At 64.4% G+C, this 12,306-nt stretch overlaps 1 protein-coding gene across 4 annotated transcripts; it reads left to right on the forward strand.

The window, feature by feature from the left end:
- The first annotated feature begins 455 nt into the window (after positions 1–455).
- ZNF335 (zinc finger protein 335) lies at positions 456–8,634 on the forward strand. 4 transcript variants are annotated; one of them, XM_026042176.1, is made up of 26 exons: positions 456–717; positions 1,077–1,154; positions 1,311–1,640; positions 1,785–1,919; positions 1,998–2,156; positions 2,259–2,502; positions 2,624–2,801; positions 2,890–3,002; positions 3,172–3,190; positions 3,386–3,502; positions 3,579–3,655; positions 3,777–3,937; positions 4,082–4,311; positions 4,391–4,499; positions 4,578–4,672; positions 4,809–5,095; positions 5,200–5,335; positions 5,412–5,801; positions 5,898–6,040; positions 6,427–6,566; positions 7,046–7,149; positions 7,243–7,320; positions 7,466–7,549; positions 7,713–7,778; positions 7,933–8,014; positions 8,470–8,634. In XM_026042176.1, exons 1-26 carry the CDS (start codon positions 564–566, stop codon positions 8,583–8,585), a joined length of 3,825 nt encoding a protein of 1,274 aa, XP_025897961.1. In that variant the 5' UTR covers positions 456–563; the 3' UTR covers positions 8,586–8,634. The 4 variants fall into 4 exon arrangements, with proteins under 4 accessions (XP_025897961.1, XP_025897959.1, XP_025897960.1 ...); XM_026042174.1 differs by having other exon boundaries at positions 457–717; positions 2,259–2,517; positions 6,427–6,575; XM_026042175.1 differs by having other exon boundaries at positions 457–717; positions 2,259–2,517.
- Positions 8,635–12,306: the final 3,672 nt, after the last annotated feature.

Below are 12,306 nucleotides of genomic sequence, written 5' to 3' on the forward strand. Positions count from 1 at the left end.
GCGCGGCGCGGGCGGCTCCGCGGGGCGGACACGGTGCAGCGGCCCCGGGCGCCAGCGGGGCGGCCGCGTGGAGCCCGGGCGGGCACCGGGACCCCTGCATGCTCCCGGGACCCCCCGGTGGGCGCCGTGAGCCCTTCGGCTGCCAGCAGGACCCGCCCTGGCTGCTGCTGTGACCCCCTTGCTGCTGCCGGGACCCCCTTGCTGCCGCTGTGACCCCCTTGTTGCCGCTGTGACCCCTTTGCTGCCGCTGTGACCCCCTTGCTGCTGCCCAGACCCCTTGGCTGCCACATTGGCCCCCTTGCTGCTGCCGTGGCCCCTTTGCTGCTGCCTTGACACCTTTCCCCCTTTCCCCGCTGCAGCCCACAGTGCGTGCAGACACGGCTTCCCCAAGGGGCCGGCCTYGCAAACGCCTCCCAGCCCCTCTGGCCTCTTTTTTCCCTTAGGAAGAGGTGTCCGAGAGCAGCTCTAGCACGGATGCGATTCCCCGGATTTACCTGCCGGATTCTTCCTCCATCGCGCAGTCCACGCTGGTGTCCAGCGTGTCCACGGTGAGCCAGTCCGTCATGGTGTCCGAGTCCCCGCAGGTCTTGGTGCACTCCAGCGTCATCRCCGACGGAGCCACCATGGTGTCAGACTCCACCGCATCCACCTCCTCCGACCTGGGTTCCGCCATAGACAAGATCATCGAGTCCACGATTGGGCCCGACATCATGCAGAGTGAGTGGGTCCGCGCGCTGCAGCGCTGSGTGGGCAGCGGGGCCGGGGAGAGGGGCTGCTGCTCTGCCCGCCCGGGCCTTGCCTGGGGGCCGTAGGAGGTTTGCACACRCGTGTGGGTGCGAGAGGGGCTTCCCTGCTGCCTTGCCTTAGTAGTGGGGGTCTTACATCGAGCTGCTGCAGGCGCTGCCCCCCCTTCGGCCTCGGGGTCCTGCAGCCGAGGTGCAGCAGTTGCAGAAAGGTTCCTAGATCCCYAAGGCTCCTAAATCCCTAGGGCTGAACCTTCCCGACCCCCTCCAAGCTGTGCCTGTCAACCTCCCCGTCTGGCAGCTACCAACCCTCTGCTTTCCTTCTCTGCGCAGGCTGCATCGCTGTGACGAGTGCTCAGGATGGCGGCGCAGAGACCACTCAGTACCTCATCCTGCAGGGACCTGATGATGGTGAGGATGCCCCTCCAGCCGCAGCTTTCTGTGCCCCTGGCTCCGTACTCGGTGCCCTGCAGTGCCCCGTGCGTCCAGCCCTGTACTCAGGGTGTACATGTGGCTTGTGTGCAGGTGAGGCTGTGCCCCTTGGCTGAGCTCTTTCTGGTGTTCCAGGTGCCCCCATGGTGTCCCAAATGGCCACTTCTGCCCTGGCCAATAGCCTGGCCATCGAAGCCATCGCTGATGGACCAACCTCCACATGCCTTGACCAGCCGGGCCCTTCAGACCCCTCTGAGCAGTCCGAAGCGCTGGAGCTGCCCGTGCAGGCAGATCAGGGCCGAGAGGCCGATGGTGGCGAGGAGCTGGATCAGCCAGACATGGAGACCCTGGAGGAGATGATGGAGGTGGTGGTGGTGCAACAGTTCAAGTGCAAGATGTGTCAGTACAAGAGCGTCTCCAAGAAAACGTTAATCAACCACATGAAAGAGCGGCACTTCCAGCCAGGTACRAGGGTGCTGCTGCTAAGAGGGACTGAGAAAGAAAGGATCTTGCTGCAGAAGGGCTCCCTGCTCTCTCTGTGGAAGAAATAAGAGGAATAAGAGTGCAATGCAGTCTGATAAAGAGATTTCATTCTGTTTTCTATGGTAGTAGCTTCAGCTTTGGCTTTGAAGAAGGAGCATCCGCAGAAAGGGGGTCCTTCTCCAAAGTCTGCAGAGGAGGAGGCTGCAGAGGAAGAAGAAGATGACGACATCATGGATGCTGGTGCTATTGACGACCCTGAAGGTAGGACTCATTCTCACCGTGTCTGATGTAACCTGGTCTTCTCCTTTGTGTCTAACATTTTGGTGCGTTTGCCTYCAGAGGACAGTGACTACAACCCAGCCGAGGACGAGCCTCGTGGGCGGCAGCCCAAGTACAGCCGCACTGTCCCCACCTCCAGCGAGGAGAGGCCGCGGCGACGGCCRGGACGACCCCGAAAGTTTCCGCGTGTGGAAGACCTGCCCCAGGACCTGTCGGAAGGTAAAGCAGCCGCGTGTGCTGTGGCTGAGGCGGAGCAAGACGAGGGCTCGTGGGCGCCCACAGCAGTGTCTGATGCCGTTGTGCTGTGCTGTGGTCAAGCAGGAGGGGAGGTGGAGCCCCTGGTGACATCCCAAAGCACGCAGAGCTGTGACCTACAGAACTCGGAAGCAGCCAGTTCCTCAGGACTGGAGAATGGGACCAGCGAGAGCCTGGCAGAGCCCAGCATTAGCCAGTCGGACTCTGAGAATAAGGATCCTTCCTCCAACACCAGCCCCGAGGAGGCAGACGTCCTCCCCAGGAGGCGAGGCCGGCCCTCTCGCCGCTTCCTGGGCAAGAAATACCGCAAGTACATGGGGCGCAGGTGAGGGGTGCGCGTTAAGCCATCGCTGGGCCGTCTGGCCTGTGACCAGAGCCGGTCCAGCCCCTCTCAGCCACCACAGCTCTGAGCGCCGGTTCCGTTTCTGCAGGTACTACTACAAGTCGCCCAAGCCCCTGATGAGGCCRTATCTGTGTCGGATCTGTGGCTCGCGTTTTCTCACACACGATGATCTGCGCTTCCACGTCAATTCACACGAGGCCAACGACCCGCAGCTCTTCAAGTGTCTTCAGTGCAGCTACCGCTCCCGCCGCTGGTCCTCCCTCAAGGTGATTGCTGCCCGTCTGGTTCGTGGGCTGTCCCCCGGAGGGTGGCTCAGAGCCCCAGGTCTCACAGCTCCCTCCCTGCCCCTTGCAGGAGCACATGTTCAACCACGTGGGCAGCAAGCCGTACAAGTGTGAGGAGTGTAACTACACCAGTGTGTACAAGAAGGACGTCATCCGACACTCCACAGTGCACAGTCGGGACAGGTCAGTGAAGGCAGAGTCCCAAAGGCTGTCTTGCCTCAGCAGCACCACTGTTGCTCCCCAGGCCTGGGAGTGCAGCTCTGTCTGTATCTGGTCTCTGACCATTTCTGCAGTGATCAGTTTTGGTGTCATGTTTGGGATTTGGTTGATGGAGGGTTTATTTCTTTTTCAGGAAAAAGAGAGCTGATCCGGTGAGTCTGAGTACCCTGGTGGCCTGAAGCTCAGCAGTGTTCCTCTGCAGAGAGGCATGTCTTGGGTCAGCTTCTTGGTGCCTGACGGCAGCATTTTGGATCAACAGAGAAAAGGCGGCCGAGGGCTGGTGATGGGGAGGGTAAGATGGTGTTGGTGCCCTCCCAGGTGAGCCCATCTTTGTGCTCTCCCTCCAGCCCCCGAAGCTGAACTCCTTCCCGTGCCCCGTATGCAATCGTATCTACCCCATGCAGAAGAGACTCACTCAGCACATGAAGACGCACAGCACGGAGAAGCCGCACATGTGCGACAAGGTGAGCAGGTCGGACGGGACAGGGCAGCCCCCAGGGCTGGGCAGGACGTGAGCGCCACTCTGCTCTTGGCCCGCAGTGTGGGAAGTCCTTCAAGAAGCGCTACACCTTCAAAATGCACCTGCTCACACACATCCAGGCCATTGCCAACCGCAGGTAGGAGCCAGGCCCGCGTCTGCGCGTGTCCTCGCGGAGCAGCGTCCTCCTCGGCTCCCTCTCGCGGGGAGAAGGCAGAAGGTGCCTGTTGCCTGTGTGACAGATGGTCTGGTCCCGGCAGGTTCAAGTGTGAGTTCTGTGACTACGTCTGCGAGGACAAAAAGATCCTGCTGAATCACCAGCTGTCACACATGAATGACAAGCCCTACAAGTGCAGCTTCTGCAAGTACTCCACCTTCCGCGAGGACTTCTTGGTCTCGCACATGGCTGTCAAGCACACGGGTGAGAGAAGGTGCCTGCCTGGCCCCGCTCCCAACATGTCTGCACCCTTCCAGATCCGCRTCTCCGGGACACGGGCGAGAGCTTCTCCCCTCTCCCTGCCTCCCTTGGGGACTCTGCCTCATTCCAGCCTCTCCTGTCCTGCAGGAGGGAAGCCGTTCGCGTGCGAGTTCTGCCACTTCACCACGAAGCACAAGAAGAACCTGCGCCTGCACGTGCACTGCCGGCACGCCGACTGCTTCGAGGAGTGGGCGCAGCGGCACCCCGAGGAGCCGCCCTGCCGCCGCCGCCCCTTCTTCACGCTGCAGCAGATCGAGGAGCTGAAGCAGCAGCACAGCCAGGTGCAGGCGCCTGCAGAGGCAGAGCCTGGCCCGCCGGTGAGTGCCCTCGCGCTCGCTCCAGCTCCATTGCACTCTTGGCGTCCTGGGCTGCCTCTCAGCTCTTCCTCTCGCACAGGTCCCTGTTGGTCCCGTGTCCTACCATGCAGTCCAGGCGCTCCCGGGATCAGAGCCCCCCGTCCTCTCCCAGGATTCCCTAGGCGGGGCCACCATCATTTATGARCAAGGTGGGCTCCAGGGGAGGGTGGAGGGGATGGGGACAGTCGGGAGCGCTGTGTCTAGCGGCCTCTTTCTGGCCCTGCCAGGTGTGGCGGGATCAGCAGAGCTGGCCACGCAGACGGCGCTGGATCTGCTCCTGAACATGAGCGCTCAGCGGGAGCTGGCCGCAGGCTCTCTGCAGGTGAGCGGGCTGAGGGGTGGCCTGGTGCTTCAGCAGCCCTCCCACCAGTGTCCTCACAGCACCCAGCCCTGCTCTGCGTTACGGGTGTCCTGCAGAGCCGTGTATTCCATCCGCTGACCTGCTGTCCCCCGTACAGGTGGCAGTGGTGAAGCCGGATGACTCGGGAGAAGTGCAGAGCCCAGCTGAGGCAGAGCCACAGGACGAGGGGACAGAGATGGATCACTCTGAGCAGGAACAGCAGCAGAAGGTGGTGACGCTGCACATGGCAGAGCCTGGGGAGACATTGGTGCAGGAAACTTATGAGGAGGCGACCTTGGGTGGCTCAGAGCTGCAGCAGATCACCATTCCCTTTGGTGGGACAACAGAATACAGCATCATCACACCCATCAGTGAGGAGGTCCAGGCTTCAGGCACGCTATACAGGTTAGCCTTGTGGGGTAAGTGGGGAGACGGGCACCTCTCGCATCAGAGGAGGGGGCCTTCGGTGGGCATGAGAGATGTGCCCTGACCCTGTCTCCTGCCTACAGTGAGGAGGAAAGCCCTGCAGAGACCTCTCACGCAGTTGTGGTGAGTGAAGCTGTGATGGCTGAGGCGCTGAAGGATCCCAACAATCACTATATCATGTCATCCAGTGTCCCAGGGAATCAGTTCCATCACATTGAGGTGAGGAGACTGGTGGTTTTCTGCATTCCTTGGCATCAGTGTGAGCAGGCATGACTGTTCTCTTTTATTCCCTTAGCCCCTCAGCGGGGACACTGCCTTTCCCTCGCCAGCGGATGGCCAGGAGGCACAGCCCGCTGGTGTCAAGTGGCCTTTGGTGCAGTGTGTCACCAGGCAGCTCCAGAAGGACTCATCTTTGTCCCCAGCCCCTGAAGAGCAGGAAATCTCATCCCCGAAGGTCAAGTGGCCTGCACTCCAAGGCATGGCCAAGAAACTCTCATGCAAGGTTTCCACAGCCAAGAAGCTCTCGTGCAAGATTTCCACAGCCAAAAAGTTTTCATGCAAGATTTGCACAGCCATGTTTACAGGGAGAGCGGAGATGGAGAGTCACAAGAGAGCCCACATTGGGCCCAGCACCTTCAAGTGTCCTGACTGTCCGTTCACTGCAGCTCTCTGGCCGGAGGTTCGGGTAGGTTTCCCTGCTATGTAGCAGCCCTGGGAATGAGGGGATTGAGTAAATTTGGGACAGTGGCTTTCTGACTTTGTTTTTYTTTCCTGTCCCCAGAGCCACATGGTTCAGCATGCCAACCTTCGGCCACACAAGTGCACCCACTGCAGCTTCGCCTCCAAGAACAAAAAGGATCTGCGCAGGCATATGCTGACACACACCAATGAGAAGCCCTTTGCCTGCCAGATCTGTGGGCAGAGGTGAGTGAGCTCTCCTAGGTTGTTGCTGCTTCTAGAAACCCTACGAGGCTCTGCAGGAGCGCATGAAGAGAGAGGGTATTAGCAAAGAACCAACTGCTCAGGCCCTGCTCCCGGGAGCAATCCCCTATCAGGAGAGGCTCTGCCCTTAAAGAACAGTTCCTGCTTTAAGTGGACCCAGCTTGGTCTCTAAGGAGCTTCTGCACAGGGAGGTTGGGTACTTAGGACCTGGTGGGAGCCAAGTTTCAGTGCCTGGCAGGCCGTGTCCTGGGCCGTGTTCTAGGGGCAGGCTGTGTCCTGGGTCGTGCTTGTACTTGCCACAAGGGGCCTTTTAGAGGCCCTGTCTGCTCTGGCAATGACCATCTCGTGTCTTCCCTCTCTTCCTGAAGGTTCAACCGTAACGGGCACCTCAAGTTCCACATGCAGCGTTTGCACAGCTCGGAGGGGAAGAGGCCTGGGGCACCTGCAGCCACTGCCCAGCAGACCATCATACTGAACAGCGATGAGGACACGCTCGCCACCCTGCAGAGTAAGACRGGTGCTGCCCCGAGCAGCAGCGACCCCCCGCTTTCCTGCGGCCTGAGCCCCCRGACTGATTCACCCAGCTTGCGAGCTGCCCAGGGCTGAAACGGGTCCTGGGCCAGCGGAAGGCTGGGCTAGCTGGTGGCAGCAGGACCCGCTGGGGTTCTGTGTGTGCAGCTGCAAGTGCGGTGTTTTCCCAAGCGGCTCATAGTGGCTCAGTGCGTTCGGGACGCAGCACTGATGAGAGCAGCTCGTGGCTCGAGTAGGAAGTGGAGTTCCTGCTGTTTGATGTGGATGTTGGTTTTTACTCGCAGTGTCCTCTAGTTCCCCCATCCTGGGAGAGTTTCTTTTAGCTTCTTACCCTGTGAGAGGTTAGGAGAGTGTCCTGCGCTCCTCGGTGTGGGGGACACGTGGGAAGAGCCGCTCGCGGAGCGGGGCTGCCTGGCAGCCCTGGCCGTGTCTGCAGTGGCGCGCTCTGCGTTGCAGCGGCCCTGCAGTCGGGCCAGGCGGTGCTGGCTCCCGAGCGGCTGCAGCAGGCCCTGGGGCAGGAGCACATCATCGTGGCTCAGGAGCAGAGCATCTCCAGCCAGGTAGGTCGTGGTGGGTGGCATGTCCTCTGCCCYGCGCTGCTCCGCTCGCCGCCGGGCGCTCTAGCCAGTGCTGACGGCGCGGGCCGCTTGCAGGAGGAGGCCACGTACATCCAGGAGATCACGACGGCCGATGGACAGACAGTACAGCACTTAGTGACATCTGACAACCAGGTAAGGGAGTGGGCTGCGCACGCGAGGCCCGGCGCTTGGGGAACCAAAGGGCACAGCCGGAGCAGGGACAGCCCTGGCGAGCAGCTGTGCTGCGGTCGGGGAGCACGTGGCGGCCCCCTTTTGGTCTGAATGCCTGTGTTTGCAGGTACAGTACATCATTGCCCAGGACGGTGTACAGCACTTGCTTCCCCATGAGTATGTTGTTGTCCCAGAGGGACATCACATCCAGGTAAGTGTCTCACCGCACTGTGGATGGGGCCCACCAGGGTGCCAGGTGCCAGGCAGGACCTCCTTATGTCCCCTGTCACTTGCTCCGCTGAAGTCGCACGTTACTTCAGGAGGCAGGGAGCACCGCTGGCCTAACACGGTCTTACCACAGCTCTTGTCTTCAGGTACAGGACGGCCAGATCACCCATATCCAGTATGAGCAGGGCGGCCAGTTCCTGCAGGAGCCGCAGGTGAGGGGCAGCCCTGTCTGCCGAGGCCGTGGTGCTGCACAGAGGGCTGCTAGTGGGTGATACRGGAGCGGGGGGGTTAGTGACTTGCTGGCACAGCCTTGCAGGAAAGGCCCTGCCAGTCCCTGACCCCGGCCCCTCTTCCCTCTCCCTGCAGATCCAGTACATGCCCGTGTCCCCGGAGCAGCAGCTGGTCACACAGGCTCAGCTGGAGGCAGCCGCGCACTCGGCAGTCACAGGTAGGGCTGGAGCCGCAGGGCTCCTCTCTGCCTCCGCTCTGACGCTCTCATCTCCCTGCTGCTCTCGGGTTCCCCGTCCCGCCTGGGAGCTCATGATGCCTCCCGTGGCTGCCCCTGGGTCAGGCCACCGCGCTTGCAGAGTGGCTCGTGGGCACTGTCAGTGCAGCCTGGAGCTGGCCCTGTGCCCTGTGCTGTCCCTGCATGCTCTCTGTCCAGACACGGTCCCCGTCCCCTCACTCTGTCCCTCTCAGTGCTGTCCCTCCCCACTGCGTTGTCCCCCTCCCCTGCGTTGTCCTTCCYCTGCTCTGTCCGTCCCCCCTCACTGTCCATTTGCCCAGCGCTGTGGCCCTCGCTCCCTGGTCATCGTGTGTCCTCCGTGGCACCGCGTGCCCCTTGCGCGGGCAGCGAGCGTGGCGGGTCCCGGCGCAGGGCCCTGAGCTGTCGCTGCMCTGCAGCAGTGGCCGACGCGGCCATGGCCCAGGCGCAGGGCGCGCTGGCGGCGGAGGCGGCCGAGCAGATGCAGCAGCTGCAGCAGGGGATCCACTACGATGTCATCACGCTGGCGGACTAGAGCGGGGCCGTCGTGGCGCTGCCGCGGGGCGGCCGCCTGCACTGCCAGCAGTGGCCTTATCAGCTGGGGGCCGCGGGCCGGGTGTCTGCGGGGCGGCCCCGGCCACGCTCGCTGCCTCCTGCGCGGGACGGCCGGGCCCCCCTTGCCCGGACCGTGTCTGTGTGGGCCGGACTGGAGCGGCGCCCGCCTGGCCCGCGAGCCGCGGGGCGCAGCCCGGCGCGGGGCGGCGCTGGCCCCTCCGCAGCGGGGCCGTGGCCGGGCAGCCTCCCTGCCCTCGGCTGCTCCGGCCTGCAGGCAGGCGCCTGCGGGCTTTGGGCTGGAGGAGCCCGCACTAGGAAGAGGCAGAGGTGGAAGAGGTTCTATTTTTCTTCTGGAGAGGGATGGACTCTGCTGCAGAGCGCTGCTTTGTAGGTGGTTGTGGGAGGGGTTCGAATCTGACATTCTCAAGCTTTGGATGCTTACAAATAAAAAGGGATGGAAACCTGGCACTGAATCCTGTGTGTCTGTAAGGCGGGTGGCTGCGACCGTGGCCAGGGCCCAGGGGCAGTGTCCCCGGCTCCGGGCTCTCGTCCTCGGCCTGCAGCGACCTTGACCTGGGAGCAGGGTTGGGYGCAGCTGCCGCCAGGCTGCTCTGGGGTGGGAGGCAGGAAATTAATCGACTGCTAAACAGCCTAAATCCCGTGTAACTCTGTCCCAAACTACACACGCCGCCCCCCGAGCGGATTGTCTGGAGGTATTTACATGTGATTATAACAGCTAATCTCGGAGTTTTAGTTCTCTGCATCTGCATTAAACTGATTATCGGTGGAGGGGGAAAAAGGCTGGAAGGGCCCAACTTCAGCAAGAGCCGGGGCTGGAGCGCGGTGCCCGTCCCCACTGCCCGCGGGGCTGTGCAGGGCCACACACCCCCCAGCACCCCTGGACCCTCCAGCTCCGGGTGCTGGGAGCGGTGGCAGCCCCAGGGGAGCCCCCAGCCCCGTCCCTGTGCCGCGGAGCCCCCTCTTCTTGTCCTCAKGCCCGTCCCATCGGCGTGGGCAGGGGCTGCGCTGGGCACGGGGTTGGGGTGGTCCCGATCTCCCATCCCAGGCACTTTCCTGGATCACGGGCCATTATCTGACCAGGCGGCTGTGGCCGCGGCACCGATCAGGTCCGGTCGAGTCCTGCAGGGACCRGGCTGGGGCACAGCCGAGCGGCGGGCGCTGTCCCGCTCCCCCGGCTGCTGCAGGGGTCCTGGCTGTCCCACGGCTCCCGTGCCTGGGGCTGCCCAGAGCAGCGGGGCCGGTGACGGCCAGGGTCGGAGCAGCCGCCGTGACGGGGCCGGGGCTGGAGCAGCCACCACAGTCCTGTTGGGCTGGGATGAGCAGGGACCACCGGGGGCTTCTGCTGGTGCCTCGTGGGCCCTGCAGCTCTGGAGCGGGGCCCAGGAGCCGCAGGGTCCCCAGCGCCGCCRCGGGGCCCGCCATGCTCCTTTTTCCCGGTGACCTTCCCCTTCCCGTCCCCGGCCGGCTCTAAGCGGGTTTGTTACACATTTAATATCCTGAGAGCGTTATTAGTCGGTATTTAATTACAGACACAACCTGCGGGATAATCCTGCTCGGAGCGGGGCGGCGCCGCGGCGCACAGCTGGGCACAGCTGGACACAGCCGGGCACCCCGGGCAGGGGGCAGCGGTGTGGGCTGTGAGGAGGGCTCCGCTCTCCGGGGCTGGTGCTGGGCCCATGGACAGAGGTCCTGGGGTCCACGGTGGCTGCCCCTTTGTCCTGCCCCCCAAAGGTGTCCGGCCAGGCGGGGGCTGCAGCGGCGCCTGCTCCTCGGCCTCCTCCGCTGGCACGAGGYCGGTCCCAGGTGGCCTCGACAGTTTCGTGCCCGGGCACTGCCAGGTCCTGTGGGAGGGCCAGGAGCAGGAGGCTGCAGCGCCCCGAGACCCCGGCACGAGGGAACGGCACCAGGGGGGAGCAGCCGGGTGTCCGCTGGGATGGGACCAGATGGGACGGGACGGGCTRGGATGGGACAGGACGTGGCAGTGCCCGTGAAGCAGCAGGCAGCCCTGGYGGCCCCATGCAGAGCTCCCCGCTGCTGCATGGGCACTGCCACGCCACGGAGCTGCTGGTCGAGCGCTTTGGTGAGCCCGGCACCAAGCCCACCCGCTGGGCACCCCCGGAACGGGACCCTGTCCCATCTTGTCCCAGCACCGGCTGCCTGGGCTGGAGCAGCGCCGGGGACATGGGACGGGTGCTGGTGGCTCTAGGCACTGCAACAAACCCCCTGCACCATGTCCTGCGTGTGTCTGTGCCCTGTGCAGTGCGTCCTGGTGAGCACCGTGTCCCGCAGCCCTTGCGGTGGGTGCTTCCACCCACCCATCCGTTCATGCCTCCATCCTCCCTCTCTCCCCCGCTCCCATCCATCCATCCCTCCAGCCCTCCTTCCTTCCATCCTTCCTTCCATTCTTCCATCCTTCCATCCATCCTTCCCACCATCCATGCTCACATCCACCCTCCCACCCCTCCCGGCTCCCCTGCAGCGCCCCGGCCTGGGGCGGTGCTGGGGGTGCCGGGGGGGCCCTGCCCGCCCCTGCCCGGGGCGGCCGGGGGCGGGAGGTCCCTGCCGGGGGTCGGAGCTGCCGCATTAGCTGCTGGGCCCTAATCAGCCGTCAATCACGGTGCCCCCCCGCGCCCCGCAGCTATAAAGGCCCCGAGCAGCTCCCGGCTGCTCTGGGCTCCATGGCAGCACCTCGGGGCGAGGGGGCCCCGGGCTGCCAGCCGGGAGGCTGTGGGGGGGCCTGGGGGCCTCTGCTGGGCCCCCCCCGGGCGCTGCTGCCCTGCGCCTGCCCCTGCCCCTGCGCCTGCCCCGTGCTGGCTGCCTGCAGCCTCCTGCCGCCGCCGCCGGGACTGCTGGCGCAGCCGGTGAGAGGGGCACCCCAGGGTGCTGGGGGGCGGGAGCGCTGCCCGTTCCTGCGGATGCAGCTGGGATGGGAACAGGGATGGGGATGGGGGGTCCTGCGGTGCCCCCAGCCTCTCCGTGTCCCGCAGGTGCCGTTGCCGTCGCCGTGTGCGGGACCCTGCGTCCGTCCCCCCGCCCTGGGCCGCGTCCGGGCGGGCGCCGGGCGCGAGAGCACCGGGGCGCTGCGGGCCTGGCTGCGGCGGCACCCGCGCAACCCCTACCCCAGCAAGGGYGAGAAGGTGATGCTGGCGCTGCTGAGCCGCATGAGCCTCACGCAGGTCTCCACCTGGTTCGCCAACGCGCGCCGGCGTCTCCGCAAGGAGCAGGGGGTGGCCTGGGCACCGCGCGGCACCGACGACGGCGGAACCGAGGGGCCCCYGCCGGGCAGCGCCCCCGGCTCCCCGCACGGCAGCGGGGGCCGCGGCAGCCCCAGGAGATCCCCGCRGCACCACCCACCGCAGCCCAAGATCTGGAGCCTGGCGGAGATGGTGGCGTCACCAGCCCCTGTGCACGGGGAGCCCCCGGGGACRTTGGAGTGATGGGGACCGGAGTGGGGGGGCTGTTTGGGGTGGGGGGAGCCTTTTACAGGACATGGGGGCTAATAAAGGTGCTTGTGCAGCGCCCTGTGCTGGACTCCAGGTGTGGGGTGCGCTGGGGAGGAGGGGGTGCTGCCCACGCCAAGGTCCACGTTGGGACCTCCATGCCCCCCCGGGCGGGCAGGGAAGGCAGCGACACGAGGCAGGGCTCTTTGCTGGTCTTTAATGTTCCTAAGAACTAGGAAA

Source organism: Nothoprocta perdicaria, unplaced genomic scaffold (assembly GCF_003342845.1).
Source record: "Nothoprocta perdicaria isolate Ctin4 unplaced genomic scaffold, notPer1 scaffold_3, whole genome shotgun sequence".
Classification (NCBI taxonomy): Eukaryota; Metazoa; Chordata; class Aves; order Tinamiformes; family Tinamidae; genus Nothoprocta; species Nothoprocta perdicaria.